The 23,766-nt window shown below is 43.5% G+C and overlaps 1 protein-coding gene across 2 annotated transcripts in view; it reads left to right on the top strand.

Moving 5' to 3' along the window:
• The window catches only part of LOC124048223 (raftlin-2-like), a 44,145-nt gene extending 20,395 nt beyond the window's left edge, over positions 1-23,750 (top strand). Inside the window, exons 2-9 of one of the 2 annotated variants that reach the window (XM_046368794.1) lie at positions 5,381-5,561; positions 6,158-6,165; positions 7,703-7,993; positions 15,333-15,551; positions 19,370-19,476; positions 20,332-20,435; positions 21,163-21,241; positions 22,122-23,750. In XM_046368794.1, coding sequence (XP_046224750.1) covers positions 5,381-5,561; positions 6,158-6,165; positions 7,703-7,993; positions 15,333-15,551; positions 19,370-19,476; positions 20,332-20,435; positions 21,163-21,241; positions 22,122-22,328 — 1,196 coding nt within the window. In that variant the 3' untranslated portion in view covers positions 22,329-23,750. The remainder of the gene's footprint in view (positions 1-5,380; positions 5,562-6,157; positions 6,166-7,702; positions 7,994-15,332; positions 15,552-19,369; positions 19,477-20,331; positions 20,436-21,162; positions 21,242-22,121) is intronic. The other variant, XM_046368784.1, reaches the window with a different exon arrangement.
• The last annotated feature ends 16 nt before the right edge of the window (positions 23,751-23,766 follow it).

Raw genomic sequence — 23,766 nt, 5'->3', positions numbered from 1 at the left:
CTGTAGTCAATGAATAGCATTCTCACGTAGGTGTTCCTTTTGTCCAGGTGGGAAAGGGCAGTGTGGAGTGCAATAGAGAGTGCATCATCTGTTTGAGCGGTATGCAAATTGGAGTGGGTTTATTTTGGGATAATGGTGTTAATGTGAGCCATTACCAGCTTTTCAAAGCACTTCACGTCTACGGACGTGAGTGCTATGGGTCTGTAGTCATTTAGGCAGGTTGCCTTTGTGTTCTTGGGCACAGAGACTATGGTGGTCTGCTTGAAACATGTTGGTATTACAGACTCTATCAAGGACATGTTGAAAATGTCAGTGAAGACACTTGCCAGTTGGTCCGTTTATCCTCATTCCTTCTCTTCTACTTTTGCCAGCTTTCTTCTCCCTCTTTCTCACGTTTACACAAGCTCTCCCTGTCACAGACCAGCTTTCTTCTCCCTCTTTCTCACGTTTACACAAGCTCTCCCTGTCACAGACCAGCTTTCTTCTCCCTCTTTCTCACGTTTACACAAGCTCTCCCTGTCACAGACCAGCTTTCTGGCTCAAATCTTTCTGTAAACCCACCTTTTTTTGCGCCACACTTGGTATCTGTCCATCTCCTTCCGCCTCTCATTTCACCCTATTTTCTTGTCTCCTTCTTTCCTCAGTCACCACCTCTTCCCCCCTCCTGTGCTCCCCCTCTTCTCTCCATGCTTTTTCTCACACATGGGGAGAACAGAGGGCTCAGTGTGTGTGTTGACAGGGGTGAGCTGTGGGGACGGGAGTGGGTGTGAGGGGGCTTTAAGAAGGGAGATGGAGAGCGACGACAGCACCCCGACATACGTGTGTGTGACACTGGAGACTGGATGAATAGCCCGGCGTTGAGCTCCACTAGGGAGCTATTGGTCGAAGTGTGTCACTCTCCTTGCTCTAGAGCTTAGGTGGGACCCATCACACACGGTGAGATGAGAGACACTGCCAGGTCAAAAGCTTCCCTTTCACTGCTTCCCTGGCCACCCACTCGTCTAGAGATTTCACTGTGATCTGGACTTGCCAGGATCTTTCTGTTTCAACCATGGCCATATTCAGCCAGGCCCTGCCGAATTCACATGGAGAAATGTCAGTAACAAGCTCTTATCTCAGTCTGAGGTGTTTGTGTGGGAGTGTGTGAGTGTGCGTTTTGAGTGAGAGTGTTTTGTGTGTTTGTTCAGTCTGTTGGAATGTGTTGAGCGTGTTTTTATGTCCAAGAATGGGCCGTCTGATTTGGTGTTGTGTTTTTGTGCGCTTGTGTGTGTGTGTGTGTGTGTGTGTGTGTGTGTGTGTGTGTGTGTGTGTGTGTGTGTGTGTGTGTGTGTGTGTGCGTGTGGCACAGCGCCAGCCCCTGTGAACAGACCCTCTTTGTGGACACAAGAAGTATAGTGATGGTGGTGCTATAACTCTCCAGAGACTCCACTAGATTACACCTCACATATTACCAACACAACGCCCCCTCAACAGACAAGAACCAACTTCTCAACAACAACAACATAAACAACAATCCAGTAGCACAAACAACCAGCACTAAAGTATCAATGCAAGAGACAAACTCGATGCAACTCCCCCACAACACTGCAAACCAATCAAAACAAAGTGCCATGCCAGCCTTAACTTATCAGCAACACATGGCTGTTCAAAAAAACTATGTACAGTTGAAGTCGGAAGTTTACATCCACCTCCTTGATACTCCTTTCCAATACTAAGTTTTTCGCAATTTCTGACATTTTAATCCGAATAAAAATTCCCTGTCTTAGGTCAGTTAGGATCACCACTTTATTTTAAGAATGTGAAATGTCAGAATTAAGAGTGATTTATTTCAGCTTTTATTTCTTTCATCACATTCCCAGTGGGTCAGACGTTTACGTACACTCAATTAGTATTTGGTAGCATTGCCTTTAAATTGTTTAACTTGGGTCAAACGTTTCAGGTAGCCTTCCACAAGCTTCCCACAAGAAGTTTGGCCCATTCCTCCTGGCAGAGCTGGAGTAACTGAGTCAGGTTTGTAGGCCTACTTGCTCGCATACGCTTTTTCAGTTCTGCCTACAAATTTTCTATGGGATTGAGGTCAGGGCTTTGGGATGGTCACTCCAATACCTTGCCTTTGTTGTCCTTAAGCAATTTTGCTACAACTTTGGAAGTATGCTTGGGGTCATTGTTAGTTTGGAAGACCCATTTGCGACCAAGCTTTAACTTCCTGACTGATGTCTTGAGATGTTGCTTCAATATATCATGATGCCATCTATTTTGTGAAGTGTACCAGTCCCTCCTGCAGCAAAGCACCCCACAACATGATGCTGCCATCCCCATGAATCACAGTTGGGATGGTGTTCTTCGGCCTGCAAGCCTCCCCCTTTTTCCTCCAAACATAACAATGGTCATTATGGCCAAACAGTTCTATTTTTGTTTCATCAGACCAGAGGACATTTCTCCAAAAAGTACGATATTTGTCCCCATGTGCAGTTGCAAACCGTAGTCTGGCTTTTTTATGGTGGTTTTGGAGCAGTGGCTTCTTCCTTGCTGAGCGGACTTTCAGGTCATGTCGATATAGGACTCGTTTTACTGTGGATATAGATACATTTGTACCTGTTTCCTACAGCATCTTCACAAGGTCCTTTGCTGTTGTTCTGGGATTGATTTGCACTTTTCACACCAAAGTACGTTCATCTCTAGGTGACAGAACGTGTCTCCTTCCTGAGCAGTGTGATGGCTGCGTGGTCCCATGGTGTTTATACTTGCATACTATTGTTTGTACAGGTGAACGTTGTACCTTCAGGCATTTGGAAATTGCTCCCAAGGATGAACCAGACTTGTGGAGGTCTAAAAAAAATCCTGAGGTCTTGACTGATTTCTTTGGATTTTTCCATGATGTCAAGCAAAGAGGCACTGAGTTTGAAGGTAGGCCTTGAAATACATCCACAGGTACACCTTCAATTGACTCAAATGATGTCAATTAGCCTATCAGAAGCTTCTAAAGCCATAACATCATTTTCTGGAATTTTCCAAGCTGTTTAAAGGCACAGTCAACTTAGTGTATGTAAACTTCTGACCCACTGGAATTGTGATTAAGTGTAATAATCTGTCTGCAAACAATTGTTGGAAAAATGACTTGTGTCATGCACAAAGTAGATGTCCTAACCGACTATAGTTTGTTAACAATAAATTTGTGGAGTGGTTGAACAACAAGTTTGAATGACTCCAAATTAAGTATATGTAAACTTGTGACACACTACCACAGCTGGAGCAGGAGCTGGTAAGATGCAGTATTTATAGTGTGGTGGTTCCATGGTGGTGGGGCTTGCCCTGGGTTAGAGGTGGAAGGGAATGCACTGGAGCAACAGATGTCTCTCTGTCTGAGCAGTATAGCAAGAGGAAGATCTGGGAATGTGTTTTGTTTTGGAACCATAAACTGAGGGGATTTGGTGATGTGTTTTGTTTTGGAACCATAAACTGAGGGAAGTTGGTGATGTGTTTTGTTTTGGAACCATAAACTGAGGGAAGTTGGTGATGTGTTTTGTTTTGGAACCATAAACTGAGGGAAGTTGGTGATGTGTATTGTTGTAGAAGTGTGAAACTAACCACATTTCCATCTGACCATTTCATGCTGATTAATTACCTGACAAAAAAAAGTCCCGACCTGGTTGATAGAATCATGAAATGCTGGTACAAATTTCTAAATGCAGACAGACAATTTGTTTGTAAGACATGGTGGGATCTTTTTGTGTTTGTAAAATTATAAAATGGCGGTGGAAATGCCTTTATGCCCAAATATTTATATAACCATCTTATCGAAGTAAACTTGGAGTCACGCGAGGGTATGTTGTGTGGTCCTCACACTATGACTCAGGACAGCATGCAGTTTATTAGGCTACAGATTAAATCAATTATGATGAATCTCACAGGGTAATTAATGTACTTGATACTCCTTTCCAATAAATATCAAGGGTCTTATTCTGGTGACATGATGATCATTGCTTGGCTGCCGTTTGACAAATACAAATAATTTCGCTGTTATCCATAATAACCTCATAATATAGGTAGCCTACCCACATTGTATCTGCGAGCTGTTGGCTAGAGCACATTTGCTTTATAACGCAGCTCGCAGATACAATGTGGGTAGGCTACCTACATAATGAGGTTATTATGGATAACAGCGATATTATTTGTTTTTGTGACGAAAGTATCAGAAGAGTTGAAAATACTATGGAAATCCATTTAACTTGTATTTTTCACTCGGTACATGGGAATTTTATGGCAAAAGTTATTTTTATGTGGACTATGTCATCACGCACAGGCTTTTATTTACAAAAAGTCAGTTTGCTGGAAATGCATCTCTGGTGGGAAAATGCTCATATTGTTTTATGCAGATTTGAGAATATTTGCATGAAACTCTTTTGCGAATTGGATGGAAACATAGCTGCTGGCAGCATTATTTCAGTCGCTCTGCATAAGTGTCTGTCTGATACAGTAAACCATTTCTATCCATTAACATCTTCATGCTTATTGGACAGTCCAGAGTCTCCAGACTGGTCTCCTCTGGGAGTGACTAGGGAATGCAGTAGGTCTGCTAACGAGATTATTAAACAGACAGACTGACATAGGAGAAGATCTGATTGGTGGTGAGGTCATTTTGGGACTGGGACTCCTGGTGTTAATCTTCAGACAGACAAAGAAGGATGTCATGCTGCTAACCTCTAGTTTCTGTTGCTTGTCATTTTATTGATTCACTCTGTTCCTCTTTCCTCCTCCTCTGTTTCTCCTTCTCTTTCCTTCTCTGTTCCTCTTTCCTCCTCTGTTTCTCCTTCTCTCTTTCCTTGTCTGTTTCTCCTTCTCTCTTTCCTTGTCTGTTTCTCCTTCTCTGTTTCTCCTCTCTTTCCTTCCCTGTTTCTCCTTCTCTGTTTCTCCTCTCTTTCCTTCCCTGTTTCTCCTTCTCTCTTTCCTTCCCTGTTTCTCCTCTCTTTCCTTCCCTGTTTCTCCTTCTCTCTTTCCTTCCCTGTTTCTCCTGTTTCTCCTTCTCTGTTTCTCCTTCTCTCTTTCCTTCTCTGTTTCTCCTTCTCTCTTTCCTTCTCTGTTTCTCCTTCTCTCTTTCCTTCTCTGTTTCTCCTTCTCTCTTTCCTCCTCTGTTTCTCCTTCTCTCTTTCCTTCTCTGTTTCTCCTTCTCTGTTTCTCCTTCTCTCTTTCCTCCTCTGTTTCTCCTTCTCTCTTTCCTCCTCTGTTTCTCCTTCTCTCTTTCCTTCTCTGTTTCTCCCTCTCTTTCCTTCTCTGTTTCTCCTTCTCTCTTTCCTCCTCTGTTTCTCCTTCTGTTTTTCCTTCTCTGTTTCTCCTTTCCTTGCCACTTGTCATCCTTTCTGTTCATCTCTCTCCTCTCCAGGTAGTCGCCCCACTGTGCAGTATATGTCCTCTCTGTGTGAGCTGCCACAGGCCCTGCAGCCCTACTACATCCAGGGCTATGTCCTCACCACCCTGCATCCCATTATCCTCTCTGTTGGACGCACACGCTCCCTGCCCTTCAGCATGCTCTACCGAGCCATCCTCACCCGCCCACGACCCAGGTACCAGACACATACACACGCAAGGGCTGCCTTTCATGGTAGAAAATTGCCCCATTTCTAGAATCAGTTTGAAATCTGAGTCTATGCCTAAGCCGTCACAACAACCCCTAAAGGTATCCTCTTCCCAGACTAAACAGTTCAGAAGAGTTGGTGCATATATTATGGAAACATTTTGTGACATATAATTTTGTTTGTTTTGGACTTTGGTGGGGGGTTTTTCAGCTGTTCGGGCCCACACATTTTTTTTCTGGAGACAAGCTGATGTTCGGAGCCGAAGTCTACGCCCCATCGTCTGTGATTGGTCAACAGTAGGGATTCTGTTGTCATTCAGTGATAAACGACTCGTTTTCATGCTAATTATTTCATTGAGAAATACTGCACCAAACATCTTTGTTAGATGTCAAATTGCGTGACTAAGATCTTGGCTAAAGTGCAAAAATTTGACAGATTTCTCCTATTTAATTTGGACTATTTTGAGGAAGTGTATACTGGTTACGGGGTCTCAAAATGGACAAACAGTGCCATTGCCGCTTTCGTTCTCGTTTTTCAAGCGGAAGTCTTTTAAGGGAATATGTGAGCACACTTGTTCGGTTCAGCTCGATGAGTTGGGCTAGGTGCCAGCTGAACTGAAGCACGCTGATGCCTTAAACCCCCAACCAACACTTAATGTATCTGAGTTCAGTATTGAAACATGCCACCCAACCAACCTGGGAAATAAACTCAGCAAAAAAAGAAATGTTTTTCAGGACCCTGTCTTTCAAAGGTAATTTGTAAAAATCCAAATAACTTCACAGATCTTCATTGTAAAGGGTTTAAACACTGTTTCCCATGCTTGTTCAATGAACCATAAACAATTAATGAAAATGCACCTGTAAAACGGCCGTTAAGACACTAACAGCTTACAGACGGTAGGCAATTGTCACATGTATGAAAACTTAGGACATTAAAGAGGCCTTCTACTGACTCTGAAAATCACCAAAAGAAAGATGTCCAGGGTCCCTGCTCATCTACGTGAACGTGCCTTAGGCATGCTGCAAAGAGGCATGAGGACTGCAGATGTGGCCAGGGCAATAAATGACCATGTCTGTACTGTGAGACGCCTAAAAAAGCGCTACAGGGAGACAGGACGGACAGCTGATTGTCCTCACAGTGGCAGACCATGGGAAACAACTAGAGGTTGACCGATTATGATTTTTCAACGCCGATACCGATTATTGGAGGACCAAAAAAAAGCGGATACCGATACTTCGGCCGATTTGTATAAAAAAATATATATATATATATATATATATATATAAAAATAAAAAAGTTGAATTCATTTTTACATTTTATTTATTTGTAATAATGACAAATACAACAATACTGAATGAACACTTATTTTAACTTAATATAATACATCAATAAAATAGATTTAGCCTCAAATAAATAATGAAACGTGTTCAATTTGGTTTAAATAATGCAAAAACAAGGTAAAAGTGCAATATGTGCCATGTAAGAAAGCTAACGTTTAAGTTCCTTGCTCAGAACATGAGAACATATGAAAGCTGGTGGTTCATTTTAACATGAGTCTTCAATATTCCCAGGTCAGAAGTTTTAGGTTGTAGTTATTATAGGAATTATAGGACTATTTCCCTCTATACCATTTGTATTTCATTAACCTTTGACTATTGGATGTTCTTATAGGCACTTTAGTATTGCCAGTGTAACAGTATAGCTTCCGTCCCTCTCCTCACTCCTACCTGGGCTCGAACCAGAAACACATCGACAACAGCCACCCTCGAAGCAGCGTTATCCATGCAGAGCAAGGGGAACAACTACTCCAAGTCTCAGAGCGAGTGACGTTTGAAACGCTATTAGTGCGCACCCCGCTAACTAGCTAGCCATTTCACATCGGTTAGACCAGCATAATCTCGGGAGTTGATAGGCTTGTATTCATAACAGCAGAGCTGCTGGCAAAACGCAGGAAAGTGCTGTTTGAATGAATGCTTACGAGCCTGCTACCGCCAATACCAAGTGTCACTTGGAAGGATTGAATGACCTGTATTCTGCTTGTGATAATTAGTGATTCACAGTTTAAACCTGTCTGAATATCTCTTTAAATGTATTTTATTTGATGTTCTCTTCTCTCTTCTGTCTCCTAGCAAGCAGGCGGTGTCCATGTGTTCCGGTGTTGAGGGTGGAGGAGTGGCCTATCACAGGACAGTCTCTGACGGGTGACAATGTTAGAGCACTGATTGACAGGGTGAACAGTCGTGCCCAGGGGGGCGTGAGGTTTGTGGGCTCGGTGCTCCAGCTGGCTGGAGGAGGGGCCAGTAACGATAGGATGCCTAGCCCCAGGAGGGGCTGCCGATCACTCCCACGCACTCCTCCATGTACCCCTCCTGGTGATGGAGACACAGACCTGGAGGAGCACAGCCCTACCAACAGCCCTGGTGAGAATGTTTTTCTTGTCTCTTCTTGTCCCGGGTCTCGTGTTCTCTTCTCATCTTTCCTTTCCACCTCTTTCCTTTTTCTCTCTTTCTCATAACTTGGAAGGATGGCAATGCGAGACTAGTTCTCTCATCTGTCTCCTCCCCTGAACAATGTTGACATGTTGGTTATATCAGCTCTCCACACACCCTCAACATGCTGAACCCATCATCACATGGAGTCCTGGATATTTTCTCCCTTCAACACTCTACTCATCTTTCTCTTATTCCCCTCTCCTTCAGTCGGTCAGTGTAGTTCAGTTTAACTCTGTGTTGTGTGGCCTTTCCTGCCCCAGGACTATCAGTCAGCACCAACGCTTACCCACCAAGCAGGGCACAACTCTTCACCACAGAGACAACCATACAGTGACATGTCCTTGTCCTTAGCAGAGCGAGTGGAGTTCACATTATAGTTCCCATAACCTCCTTGGCTGTGTTTTTATCTAGTCTTCTTGTTCTCCCCAGTGATGGCTTGAACTGGCAGATTGATCTGACTCGCTTTTGTCTCTCTATCCTCTGTTTTCCTTCTACCTTCTCTCTTCTCCCTGCCTCTCTCTTCTCCCAGCCTCTCTCTTCTCCCAGCCTCTCTCTTCTCCCTGCCTCTCTCTTCTCCCTGCCTCTCTCTTCTCCCTGCCTCTCTCTTCTCCCTGCCTCTCTCTTCTCCCTGCCTCTCTCTTCTCCCTGCCTCTCTCTTCTCCCTGCCTCTCTCTTCTCCCTGCCTCTCTCTTCTCCCTGCCTCTCTCTCTCTCTTCTCTCTTCTCCCTGCCTCTCTCTCTCTCTCCCTGCCTCTCTCTCTCTCTCTCTCTCTCTCCCTCCCTGCCTCTCTCTCTCTCTCTTCTCCCTCCCTCCCTCCTGCCTCTCCCTCCCTCTCTCTCTCTCTTCTCCCTCCCTGCTCTCTCTCCCTCCTCTCTCTCTCTCTCTCTCCCTGTCTCTCTCTCTGTCTCCCTGCCTCTCTCTCTCTCTCTCTCTCCCTGCCTCTCTCTCTCTCTCCTCCCTCCCTCTCTCTCTCTCTGTCTCCCTCCCTGTCTCTCTCTCTCTCTCCCTCCCTGTCTCTCCCTCCCTGCCTCTCTCTCTGTCTCCCTCCCTGCCTCTCTCTCTCTTCTCCCTCCCTGCCTCTCTCTCTCTCTCTTCTCTCCTCCCTGCCTCTCTCTCTCTCTCTCTTTCTCTCCTCCCTGCCTCTCTCTCTCTCTGTCTCTCTGTCTCTCTCTCTCTCTCTTCTCTCTCTCTCTCTCTCTTCTCCCTCTCTCTCTCTCTCTCCTCCCTCTCTCTCTCTCTCTTCTCCCTCCCTGCCTCTTCTCCCTCCCTGCCTCTCTCTCTCTCTCTCTCCTCCCTCCCTGCCTCTCTCTCTCTTCTCCCTCCCTGCCTCTCTCTCTCTTCTCCCTCCCTCTCTCTCTCTCTCCTCCCTCCCTGCCTCTCTCTCTCTCTCTCTCTCTCTCTCTCTCTTCTCCCTCCCTGCCTCTCTCTCTTCCCCCTCCCTCCCTGCACCCACAATTCAACTTTTCAATTAAATTTCAGGGGCTTTATTGGCATGGGAAACATATGTTTACATTGCCAAGCAAGTGAAATAGATCATAAACAAAAGTGAAATAAATGATACAATCTACAGTAAACATTACACTCACAAAAGTTCCAAGTGAATAAAGACATTTCAAATGTCATATCTTTTATACAGTGTTGTAATGAGGTGCAAATAGAATAAATAAACATAAATATGGGTTGTATTTACAGTGGTGTTTGTTCTTCACTGGTTGACCTTTTCTTGTGGTAACAGGTCACAAATCTTGCTGCTGTGATTGCACACTATGGTATTTCACCCAATATGTGTGTATATAGGAGAATATATATATGGGAGTTTATCAAAATTTGATTTGTTTTCGAATTCTTCGTGTGTCTGTGTAATCTGAGGGAAAGATGTCTCTATGGTTATACATTTGGCACGAGGTTAGGAAGTGCAGCTCAGTTTTCACCTCATTTTGTGGGCAGTGTACACACAGCCTGTCTTTTCTTGAGAGCCATGTCTGCCTACGGCAGCCTTTCTCAATAGCAAGGCAATGCTCACTGAGTCTGAACATAATCAAATATTAACTTAAGTTTGGGTCAGTCACAGTGGTCAGGTATTCTGCCACAGTGTACTCTCTGTTTAGGGCCAAGTAGCATTCTAGTTTGCTCTGTTTTTTAAATAAATTATTTCCAATGTGTCAAGTAACAATATTTTTGTTTGGTTGGGTCTTATTGTGTTGCTGTCCTGGGGCTCTGTGGGGTGTGTTTGTGTTTGAGAACAGAGCCCCAGGACCAGCTTGTTTAGGGGATTCTTCTCCAGGTTCATCTCTCTGTAGGCGATGGCTTTGTTATGGAAGGTTTGGGTATCGCTTCCTTTTCGGTGGTTGAAGAATTTAATGTCTCTTTTCTGGATTTTGATCATTAGCGGGTATCGGCCTAATTCTGCTCTGATTTCATTTGTGTTTTACGTTGTACACTGAGGATATTTTTGCAGAATTCTGCATGTAGAGTCTTAATTTGGTGTTTGTCTCATTTTGTGAATTCATGGTTGGTGAGCGGACCCCAGACCTCACAACCATAAAGGGCAATGGGTTCTATAACTGATTCAAGTATTTTTAGCCAGATCCTAAGTTACATGTGGCACTGATGTTTAGGCTGAGGTTTGTATAGTTTTTTTGTCTGCTCTAGGGCAACGGTGTCCAACTGGAATTTGTATTCATGGTACTGGCAACTGGACCTTTTTTGGAAAACCATTATTTTTGTCTTACTGAGATTTACTGTCAGGGCCCAGGTCTGACGTAATCTGTGCAGAAGTTCTAGGTGCTGCTGTAGGCCCTCCTTGGTTGGGGACAGAAGCACCAGATCATCAGCAAACAGTAGACATTTGACTTCAGATTCCAGTAGGGTGAGGCCGGGTGCTGCAGACTTTTCTGGTGCCCTCGCCAATTCGTTGATACAGTCCAAGTTGGAAGTTTACATACACTTAGGTTGGAGTCATTAAAACTTGTTTTTCAACCACTCCACAAATTTCTTGTTAACAAACTATAGTTTTGGCAGGTCAGTTAGGACATCTGCTTTGTGCATGACACAAGTACTTTTTCCAACAATTGTTTACAGACAAATTATTTCACTTATAATTCACTGTATGACAATTCCAGTGGGTCAGAAGTTTACATTCACTAAATTGACTGTGTCTTGAAACAGCTTGGAAAATTCCAGAAAATTATGTAATGGCTTTAGAAGTTTCTGTATGGCTAATTGACATCATTTGAGTTAATTGGAGGTGTACCTATGGATGTATTTCAATCGAACTTCTGACACCAGCCGCGGCTTTTGTGGAGCGATGGGTAACAATGCTTCGAGGGTGACTGTTGATGTGTGCAGAGCGTCCCTGGTTCGCGCCCAGGTCGTGGCGAGGATAGGGACGGAAGCTATACTGTTACGTGGGTAATTTTGACATCATGGGGATATCAAGTAAATCAGCCAAGACCTCAGAAAAAATGGTATACCTTCACAAGTCTGGTTCATCCTTGGGAGCAATTTCCAAACGCATGAAAGTACCACATTGATCTGTACAAACAATAGTACACAAGTATAAATACCATGGGACCACGCAGCCATCATACTGCTCAGGAAGGAGACTCGTTCTGTCTCCTAGAGATGAACGTACTTTGGTGCGAAAAGTGCAAATCAATCCTAGAACAACAGCAAAGAACCTTGTGAAGATGCTGAAGGAAACAGTTTCAAAAGTATCTAAATTCACAGTAAAACAAGTCCTATATCGACATAACCTGAAAGGCCGCTGAGCAAGAAAGAAGCCACTGCTCCAAAACCGTCATAAAAAAGCCAGACTACGGTCCTAACTGACCTAAACCAGGGAATTTTTACGAGGATTACATTTTAGGAATTGTGAACAACAGAGTTTAAATGTATTTGGCTAAGGTGTATGTAAACTTCCGACTTCAACTGTATGTCACGGCCCGACCATAGAGAGCTTTTTATTTTCTGTTAGGTTGGGGTGGGTCATCTAGGTAATTACATTTCTATGTTGGCCTGGTATGGTTCCCAATCAGAGGCAGCTGTTTATCGTTGTCTCTGATTGGGGATCATATTTAGGCAGCCATTTCCCTTTTGTGTTTTGTGGGATCTTGACTTTGTATAGTTGCCTGTGAGCACTATAGCAGCTTCACGTTTCGTTTTGTGCAATGTTTTCTTTGAGTTTCACTTCATAATGAAGAGGATGGAACCATACCACGCTGCATCTTGGTCCACTCATTATGACGATCGTGACAGTATATATGTTGAAGAGAATGGGGCTTAAGCTGCATCCCTGTCTCACCCCCCGGTCCTGTGTCAATTTTTACTTCACACTGTTGTTTGTGTACATGGATTTCATAATGTTGTATATTTTCAATGAATTTGTATAGCAGACCCTCATGCCAAATTGAGTCATAAGCTTTTTTGTCATCAACAAAGCATGAAGACTTCACTTTTGTTTTTGGATTGTTTGTTTGTCAATTAGGGTGTGCAGGGTGAATACGTGGTCTGTCGTACGGTCATTTGATAAAAAGCCAATTTGACATTTGCTCAGTACATTGTTTTCTCTGAGGAAATGTACAAGTCTGCTGTTAATGATAATGCCCAAGTTGCTCTTGACGCATATCTGATGGTAGTTATTGGGGTCAAATTTGTCTCCACTTTTGTGGATTGGGGTGATCAGTCCCTGGTTCTAAATATTGGGGAAGATGTCAGAGCTGAGGGTGATGTTCAAGTATAGCCAATTGGAACTTGTGGTCAGTATATTGAATCATTTCATTTAGGATAACATCGACACCACATACCTTTTTGGATTGGAGGGTTTCCATTTTGTCCTGTAGTTCAATTCATGTAGTTTTAGAATCCAGTGGGTTCTGGTTCTCTTTAATAGTTGATTCTAAGATTTATATTAGATCTTGTAAAGGTTTTTGCTGTTTGTTCTTTGTTATAGAGCCAAAAAGATTGTAGAAGTGGTTTATCCATACATCTCTGTTTTGGATAGAACTCCTTCTGTTGTTTGTTTAGATTTTCCCAGAAGTGGTTAGATTCTATGGATTCTTCAATTACATTGAGCTGATTTCGGCTGTTCCTTCTTTTTCCGTGGTGTATTTCTGTATTGTTTTAGTGATTCACCATAGTGACGGTGTAGGCTCAAGTTTTCTGCATCTTTGTTTGTGGTTGAATAGGTTTCTCAATTTCTTTCTTAGGTTTTTGCATTCTTCATCAAACCATTTGTCATAGTTGTTCATTTTCTTAGGTTGTCTGCTTGAAATTTTTAGATTTGATAGGGAAGCTGAGAGGTTAAATATACTATTTAGGTTTTCTACTGCCAAGTTTATACCTTCCCTATTACAGTGAAACCTTTTCTCCAGGAAATTGTCAAGAAGGGTTGAATTTGTTGTTGCTTAATTGTTTTCCACACTATTTTTCTTCCATCTATATAATTTCTTAATATTCAGTTCCTTTGGCTTTGATGCCTCATGATTGAGCAGAGCTCTGTTCAAGTAGTGTGATTTTGCTGTGATCTGAGAGCGTTCAGTCAGTCCACTGACACCCCTTATAGACTCTGGGTTGAGGTCAGTGATAAAGTAGTCTACAGTACCTGAAAGATTAGTGGAATCTGTGTGAGTAGCTGGACAGGTAGGATGACTGACAGTGAAGGTGAACAGGTGGTTTCAGGTGAAAGAGAAATGGATGAGACTGAGGCAGGAATTCCTTTAACCATAAAGTGGTATATTTACTGAGTAGTCTGTGCTGCATCACAAAGGAAACAAATAACATGTATCCAATCAAATTCATAATCCCATACCAATCATTCATGATTAACATAATTAGGGAAGTCAACAATCCAGTTCATTAAGAAGTCCATAGTAATCATCCGTGAGTCATTTAGGCTCGTAACTATTTATCATAAATCATGAAAGAATACAAATAGTGGTCATTCAATTTATAATCCCCATTAGTTTGATATCAAAGTCGATCAGTTAGCAAACGATGACAGTTCTCATTTCACCCTTTCAATTGTCTTCATGTGTACATGTAATCAATTTCATTACATATTACCCATATCGATTGCATAATTGGCCTCTGAGGAACCGTAGGGCCGTGATCATTGACAATTCACATTACACAATATGTTTGAAGCTGCGCTCAAAGACGCGCTCCGCGGTAATAACTATTAACAATAACTAATGGCCCATCTCCGGATCGCAACAGATAGTTCAGATGAAAGGTAAGAGTCGGTGGACTTACGTGGATTCATGGATGCACAGAACTTCTGGATCAGACTGAGTTAAGGAAGAGAAAGCAGAGCTCAGGCAATAACAATTTCCTCCTCTATGGAGTTGAGATCTGTCTGACATTTCCACCTGACCTAATTAAAGCGCCCCTGGCCCAGCTGAGTAAGTGGCAATGAATTAAAGGCTTATTCCACCAACTCCATGGGCCTATTCTATAATACTACTGCCAAGAGATGAGCTATAGGTGTACCCACCATAGGAGTCTCCTCGACGCCTACCATTGACTATGTACATACCAAACGTCTGACAGAGCTGCAGGAGTTGTGACCCATTTTTGTTGATTATGTTGTTGTAGTTGTGTCCTAGGCGGGCATATGGGCGAGGGAATACTGCCACCTCCAGGTAGGTGTTTGTCCCACTGTGTGCTGAGGGTGTTGGGTTCTTGTCCAGTTCTGGCATTTAGGTCGCCACAGACTAGTACATGTTCCTGGGCCTGGAAATGGTTGATCTCCCCATCTAGGATGGAGAAGCTGTCATCAATAACGTATGGGGATTCTATTGGGGGGATATAGGTAGCACACAGGAGGACATTTCTCTGTTGAGATGATTTCCTTTTTCATTTCTAACCAGATGTAAAATGTTCCTGTGTTGACTAATGTAATAGAGTGGGTTAGGTCTGCTCTTACCTCGTTAGCATACCCCCTGAGTCTCTTCCCTGTTCCACACCTGGTAGTTTGGTGGATGCGACTACCAGCTCTCTGTAACCTAGAGGGCAACCAGTGGGTCCGTCTCCTTTATACCATGTTTCATGTAGTATGACGATGTCTGTATTTCCAATTTATTTGATTAAGTTCCTCTCTTTAGGTCAAAGGCAGATGACCTCAGACCTTGAATATTCCAGGATGAGATAGTAAAAGCTTTGTGTTCCATAGTGCCTAGTGTTGTTTTTGTGTGGTTTAGGCCCGGACCATCACCGAGCATGTTGAGCATCTCTCTCTCTCCATCCTTACCTCCTCCCCATCTCTCAGACCTGAGGTTGCTGGTGTTTTTCCACTCGTGGGCACCAGGCTGTGCTCCTCTGGACGCTCTGGCCTGCCAGTACCACCAGGGGGCGTTGTCCATGTGCGTGTCCAGGAAGGGGCCCAAGGTCAGCTCGCTGGAGGCCGATTGGCTGGAGCTGACTGCAGCCTACTACTGCAAAGGCTGGTCATTGGTGGACTCGTTTGTGTACTGGGACACACCCAAAGGTACTGTCAAATACTAAGATATAGAGAGACTAAGGTGAATGTACATCCGTGCCCCCCTCATACACGTGATCTTATTCATTAGGATTCACAACATACAACTAAACTTAGATCAGCAATCGTACTCTGAGAAAACGAGCCTAGGAACTACTGTGTAGTAGTGGCATGTATAACTCTTCTGTAGTGACAGCCACATCAGGCTTAGAAAGCAAAAACAACGTGCATGCTGTGACATCTTGCCTAGGAGTTATAAGGTCTCCAACAATGATAGGTCAACATCCTATTACAGTTTACTTCTCTGGAAGAGAGGATGGGATTAAAGAGAGATTAAGAACACTTTGTCCTCATCCATCTCTCGTGAATCCACATCTTTCTCAATCATCCTTCTCTCATTCTGCTACTCTATCCATTGTCTTTTCAGAAATCTGTTGTGTTTTGTCTCCATGCTTCCTTCGTCCCACGGATCAGTCACTTCCTGTTTCCCAGTCCCTGCTCCTTCTCTCCCTTGTCCCCACCCTTCTATCCCTCCTCCTTCTCAATCTTCCTGCTTTCTCCTCCTTCCTTCTCCTCCCCTTCTATCCCTCCTTCTCCCTCTTCCTGCTCTCTCCTCCTTCCTTCTCCCCCTTCTATCCCTCCTCCTCCTCTCTCCCACCTTTCCTGCTCTCTCCTCCTCACTCCCTTCTCCTTTTCTTTCCCCTCCCTCTTCTTCCACTGTGGCTATATTTGGACCTCTCTTCCCAACCTGGCTTCTTGTTGCACCATAGACTAGCAGCATAAAATCCACATCATTTGTAGACATCTGGGGCCTGAGAGTATAGCACACGGGGGACTCTCGCTCACATACAGCCTAATTCTTCTTGTCTTTAACTAGCTCATTGTCATGCCAATGACATACTTTCAGTACTGACTAGAATTCACTGCCTCGCAGAGCATTGTTCACATTGCAGTTCAACAGCTACTGTTAAGGTATTTTATTTAACCTTTATTTAAGTCAGTTAAGAACAAATTCTTATTTACAATGACGGCCTACCAAAATGCCTCCTGCGGGGACAGGGGCCTGGGATTTAATTTTTTTAAATAGATACAATATAAACATAGGACAAAACACGCATCACAACGAGACAACACAACACCACATAAAGAGAGACCGCATGATGACAACACAACATGGTAGCAGCACAAAAAATTATATAAACATTATTGGGCACAGACAACAGCACAAAGGGCAAGAAGGTAGAGACAACAATACATCACATAAGGTATCTGGTGATGCACGTCTGTCCCCCGATTGCATTCATGTAACTCAGATTTATGTATGATTTTTATGTTCTGGTTGATACGCTGAACAAAAATATAAATACAACAAGTAAAGTGTTGGTTTCATGAGAGCTGAAATAAAAGATCCCAGACATGTTTCATACGCACAAAAAGCTTATTTCGCTCAAATTTTGTGCCCAAATTTGTTTACATCCCTGTTAGTGAGCATTTCTCCTTTGCCATGATAATCCATCCACGTGACAGGAGTGGCATATCAAGAAGCTGATTAAACAGCATGATCATTACACAGCTGCATCTTGTGCTGAGGACAATAAAAGCCCACTCTAAAATGTGCAGTTTTGTCACACAATGCCACAGATGTCTCAAGTTGAGGGAGTGGGCAATTGGCAGAAATTCCACTATGCCCTCAGACGAACCATCAAACAGGCAAAGCGTCAATACAGGACTAAGATTGAATCCTACTACACTGGCTCTGAGGCTCGTCGGATGTGGCAGGGCTTACAAACTCTGTAAAAGGGAAACCCAGCCGCGAGCTGCCTAGTGACACGAGCCTACCAGATGGGCTAAATGCCTTTTATGTTTGCTTCAGCAACACTGAAGCAAGCATGAGAGCACCAGCTGTTCCGAACTACTGTGTGATCACGCTCTCCATCGACGATGTGAGCTAGACCTTTAAACAGGTCAACATTCGCAGGGCCAGACGGATTACCAGGCCGTGTACTCCAAGCATGCGTGGACCAAGTGTCTTCACTGACATTTTAAACCTCTCCCTGACCGAGTCTGGAATACCTATATATTTCAAGCAGACCACCGTAATTCCTGAGCCCAAGAATGCAAAGGTAACCTGCCTAAATGACCACCGCCATGAAGTGCTTTGAAAGGCTGGTCATGGCTCACATCAACACCATCATCCCGGAAACCATAGACCCACTTCAATTCGCATACCGCCCCAACAAGTCCACAGATGACGCAATCTCAATTACACTCCACACTGCCTTTTCCCACCTGGACAAAAGGAACACCTATGTGAAAAAGCTGTTCATTGACTACAGCTCAGCGTTCAACACCATAGTGCCCACAAAGCTCATCACAAAGCTAAGGACCCTGAGACTAAACACCTCTCTATACAACTGGAGCCTGGACTTCCTGATGGGGCTGTTGTGGAGCAGGTCAGGTGGTTCAAGTTCCTTCGTGTACACAACACCAACAAACTATCATGGTCCAAACACACTAAGACAGTCGTGAAGAGGGCACGACAATGCCTATTCCACCTCAGGAGAATGAAAATATTAGCCATGGGTCCCAGATTCTCAATTGTTTTTACAGCTACACTATCAAGAGCATCCTGACCGGTTGCATAAACGCCTGATATGGCAACTACTCAGCATGTGACCATAAGGCGCTACAGATGGTAGTGCTTCCTGCCATCCAGGACCTCTATACTAGACGTGTCAGAGGAAGGCCCAAAAAATTGTTAGACTGCAGCCACACAAGTCACAGACTGTTCTCTCTGCTACCGCATGGTACCGGAGCGCTAAGTCTGTCCAAAAGACTCCTTAACAGCTTCTACCCCTAAGCCATAAGACAAATGGCAATTAACAATTAATCAAATGGCTACTCAGTAATGGTACCCCCTGTATATAGCCTTGGTATTATTATTTTATTGTGTTACTTTTCATTTTATTTTGTACTTTAATTTTAGTAAATCTTTTTAACATTGTTGGTTAAGGGCGTGTAAGTAAGCATTTCACGGTTGTTGTATTCGGCGCATGTGACAAATAACATTTTTATTTGATTTGAATGTGCGAATGTCTCACTAGAGCTGTTGCCAGAAAATGTCATGTTAATTTCTCTAACATAAGCCGCCTCCAACGTCGTTTTAGAGAATTTGGCAGTATGTCCAAACGGCTTGACATCCGCAGACTACTTGTATGGTGTCGTCTGGGCGAGCGGTTTGCTGATGTCAACGTTGTGAACAGAGTGTCCCATGGTGGGGTTATGGTATGGGCAGGCATAAGCTACGGACAACGAACAAAATTGCATTTTATCGGTGGAAATTTTAATGATACCGTGATGAGATCCTGTCGTGCCATTCATCCGGCGTCATCACTTCATGTTTCAGCATAATGCACAGCCCCATATCGCAAGGATCTGTAAACAATTCCTGGAAGATTGGAAATGACCCAGTTCTTCCATGGCCTGCATTCTAACTAGACATGTCACTCTTTGAGCATATTTGTGATGCTCTTGATTGATGTGTATGACACAATCATCAGCCTGATCAACTCTATGCGAAAGAGATGTCGCGCTGCATGAGGCAAATGGTAGTCACACCAGATACTGACTGGTTTTGTGATCCACACCCCTACAATTATTTTGTTTAAGGTATCTGTGTATTCCCAGTAATGTGATATCCATAGATTTATTTATTTATTTAAACTGACTGATATTCTTATATGAACCGTAACTCTGTAAAATCTTGGATATTGTTGCATGTTGCATTTATATTTTTGTTCAGTATAGTTTACTGTGTGTGTTGTCAGGTGAGCCTGTGCCCAGGTCACTAGAGGGGCTGTTTGTCTATGAGGAGAGAAGCACTGCCCCTCCTGCCAATGACACTATCGTAGTGGAGCAGTGGATCGTCATCGAGGTCAGAGAGCCGTGTGTGCGGGGGGGAAAGATTAGCACCGTGTGTGCATGCGTGGGTCAGTCAGTGAGGGCAGGTGAATGTGTTGCAGTAGGTATTCCCTAGGGAAGATCCTGTAGGAAGAGAGAGGTTAGCATTACGTGTGTGTGGGGGAGAGATTAGCACCGTGTGTGTGTGGGGGGAAGAGATTAGCACCGTGTGTGTGTGTGGTGGGGAAGAGATTAGCACCGTGTGTGTGTGTGGTGGGGAAGAGATTAGCACAGTGTGTGTGGGGGGAAGAGATTAGCACAGTGTGTGTGTGTGGGGGGAAAGAGATTAGCACCGTGTGTGTGTGGGGGGAAAGAGATTAGCACCGTGTGTGTGTGGGGGAAGAGATTAGCACGTGTGTGTGTGGGGGAAGAGATTAGCACCGTGTGTGTGTGGGGGGAAGAGATTAGCACCGTGTGTGTGTGGGGGAAGAGATTAGCACCGTGTGTGTGTGGGGGGGAAGAGATTAGCACTGTGTGTGTGTGGGGGAAGAGATTAGCACCGTGTGTGTGGGGGGGAAGAGATTAGCACCGTGTGTGTGGGGGGAAGAGATTAGCACCGTGTGTGTGTCTGTTGGGGGAGATTTGCATTGTGTGTGTGTGGGGGGAGATATTAGCACCGTGTGTGTGTGTGTGTGGGGGGGGGTTGGATTGTGTCTGTTGGGGGAGATTTTCATAGTGTGTGTGTGGGGGATTAGCATGTCTGTGGGGGGTGGAGATTGTTTGTGTGTCAGCAACCCTAATGGTAACACAAGAAGATGGATAAACAAGTGTAGAAAACATTCAACAATTACCTTTATCCAGTGTTTGACAACATTGTTGTGCTGTGTAGGGTTCTGATGTGAAGACAGATTATGGGCCACTCCTTCACACACTGGCTGAGTTCGGCTGGCTGCTCACCTGTGTCCTGCCCACACATATCATCCGCCATGACAGGTAACACACATAATTGATGGACATTTTGATATTAATGTTGTTGGACCAGTCTTGGCTCAAGTCTCTGTACTCAAGTGATGAACCTGACAATGCACTTAAATGTTTTGTGTGTTGCCTGATGGCAGTGGAGGGAAAAATACCCAATTTTCATTCCTGAGTAAAAGATACCTTAATAGAAAATGACTCAAGTAAAAGTCACCCAGTAAAATACAACTTGAGTAAGTCTACAAGTATTTTGTTTGAAATATACTAAATCATTTCAAATTCCTTATATTAAGCAAACCAGACAGCATAATTGTCTTATTTATTTTAATTTAGGGATAGCCAGGGGCACACTCCAACACTCAAGACAATTTACAAACTTAGCATGTTTTAGTGAGTCCTTCAGAGGCAGTAGGGAGGTCCAGGGATGTTCTCTTGATAAGTGTGTGAATTTTATCATTTTTTTTGTCCTGCTAAGCATTCAAAATGTAACGAGTACATTTGGGTGTCAAAGAAAATCTGTAATTTTCTTTAGGAATGTAGTGAAGTAAAAGTTGTCAAATATAAATAGTAAAGTACAGATACCGCAGAAATCTACTTAAGTAGTACTTTAAAATATTTTCACTTAATTTACACCACTGCCCGATGGTCCAGAACAAACACGTCAATTTTGTAGCCCGGGTCATCACGCCTTATTTGACTGTTTTCCTTCATAAACGTATGTAATGTTGTGTGTTTTGTCTAGTGATGGTAACCTGGCAACCAAGCATGTGGTGTTCCTACAGAGACCAATCAAGACCTCTTCAATACCACAGAGGAACCATGTGAGGGCTTGTTTTCAGTTAGAACAAAAACCTGTTGTAGTGTTTTTGTTCTATGTGGATTTTGTAACATGATAAAGGGAAGTGGAAAATGAAAGCAAAGTGAGATGTAGCAGTGTCATACAAATCAATTAATTGTATTAATAAGGATCTGACCCTTTATTACATTTTTGCCTAAAATAACATACCCAAATCTAACTACCTGTAGCTCAGAACCTGAATGCATATTCTTGCAAACACTTTGAAGTTTGTGGAAATGTGAAATTAATGTAGGAGAATAACACATCAGATCTGGTAAAGGATAAAGAAAAAAACTTTGTTGCCATCTTCAAAATGCAAACCCAGGCACAATATAGATTTGCCACTAGATGGCAGCAGTGTATGTGCAAAGTAATACACTGATCCAATGAACCATTGCATTTCTGTTCAAAATGTATCAAGACTGCCCAAATGCACCTAATTGGTTTATTAATAACTAAGTTCATAACTGTGCACTCTCCTCAAATAATAGCATGGTATTCTTTCACTAATAGCTACTGTAAATTGGACAGTGCAGTTAGATTAGTTTGTCCTGGTTACTTAAGTCATGCTAATCACATTAACGCACTTTAGCTCAACCGTCCCGAGGGTGGGACACCGATCTGTAGAGATCCTTAAGAGGTTTTAAATTGCTACACTATAATGCCTGAATTTAACCTGAAAACACTCAACTTCGAAATGTCTAATTCTGAAGTGAGACTGAAAGCTAGTTGCCGTTACACACATCTGCATGTTGCTTTTACTAGATATTTGAATGACCTGTGACTTATTTGCATAATGTTTAGCGTTACTGCATAGTCACCATCAGACACATGAATGACTCTTCCTCTCTGTCCTCTCCAAGGCCGGGTCCATTCAGAGCGACGTGTCCACTGGCTCTGTGAGTCGAGGTGTGGGCAGCCCCCTAACACCCCCCAATGTGGAGTTGTCCCCCACCGCTGGGGGTATCGGGGGGTTCCCCGTCTTCGGAGGGGGATACCCCAGCACCCTGTCCCACCTAGAGGGGTGCTTCGAGCATGATGACGGGGTGGCAGAGGTGACCTGCATGTGACCCCTGAAATGGACATATATATATATATATCCCTCTAATCGCTTCCCTAACCAAGAAGACTAGAAAAGCAAAACTTGGCACTGTTTTTTAAAATTATGAAGTGTTATTTTTATACATTTTGTTGGGAAAAGCAAGCTGTCGAGACACCTTTGTTCATACCCTCACACATATGCACTTAACAATCCAGATTCACACATCACATCGTTCACACAGCACCTTTTTCATATGATGAGAAAGAACACACACACATTCACACAACTGTGACCAGCAGAAAGCACAGGACATCTCCACAATGACCGGGGGAACCAGGAAGAAGCTTCCATACAGACCACTGGATTGAACTCTGACCAATTACACACCTGGTTGTTGGAACGTGTCCCCACGTTTTGGGACCCCCTCCCACAGAACTACCAACACCTCCGTTCAATACAACTTTAATCTCGTCCTCTTGACGTGTAACATCACACCTACTCTGGCACATGGTGACACGGGCCAGAAGCACAGCTACATTGGGTTGAATACATTGTAGTGCAGCTGACTAGGTATTCCCTTTCCTGCTCCTCTCCCCTGTTGTCTCAAACACACCCAGCTGGAAGGAAACGTACCAGGCGGACAAATACACTCTCGCTGTGTGTTGCTGCTACTGTCCAGGGCCTTGCAGCATTCAGCAATATTATTCAGACATCTTCCTGTGATAGTTGTCAAACTAGGGCTGTTTTAGTTCAGGCCTGGAGAAGATTATTTGTACAGTAAGTGCATGGGTGAGTTTTATTTCCACATACCAGACTGCTAAGCCACAGGGTTGCCTGGGAATGAATTACTAGTCAGCTGCATACTAGTCAGCTGCACTACATGGTCCTTCTGTAGCTCAGTTGGCAGAGCATGGCGCTTGTAACGCCAGGGTAGTGGGTTCGATCCCCGGGACCACCCATACGTAGAATGTATGCACACATGACTGTAAGTCGCTTTGGATAAAAGCGTCTGCTAAATGGCATTTATTATTATTATTATGAACCGTCTCTAGATATGTACATTAGGGCTATACATGTATTGTCTGATTGTTCACGATGTCATCATTAGTGTGCATTTTTATTCATTGGCATCAGATTCTATTCCTGCACCTATTGTCATTCGAAATAGCTGGTAGTTATTTTATGGTACTGGTTATCAGGCCTCAATTGTTTTCATTCTGCCCAGTGATGATTCCTTTCCTCAGTTCTTCAGACAAAGGCCCTAATTGTGTTACTAAGGGAGATGACATTTGTTTAATACTACTATTAAAGTATTTGTATAAGAGAACACCACAATGATGGACAGTTGTAGTTATACAATACAGGTTTATGAGCCCCCTTGTTTTGGGGGATGGTGAAACAAATCAGTGTTATTTGAGAATTTGTAATATTTTGTTTCCTTTTGTCATCAGTGTTTATTCCTCCTT

The sequence above is a fragment of the Oncorhynchus gorbuscha genome, linkage group LG01, assembly GCF_021184085.1.
Source record: "Oncorhynchus gorbuscha isolate QuinsamMale2020 ecotype Even-year linkage group LG01, OgorEven_v1.0, whole genome shotgun sequence".
Classification (NCBI taxonomy): domain Eukaryota; kingdom Metazoa; phylum Chordata; class Actinopteri; order Salmoniformes; family Salmonidae; genus Oncorhynchus; species Oncorhynchus gorbuscha.
The sequence above is the reverse complement of the archived record's forward strand: the minus strand, read 5'-3'. Positions and strand labels throughout refer to the sequence as shown.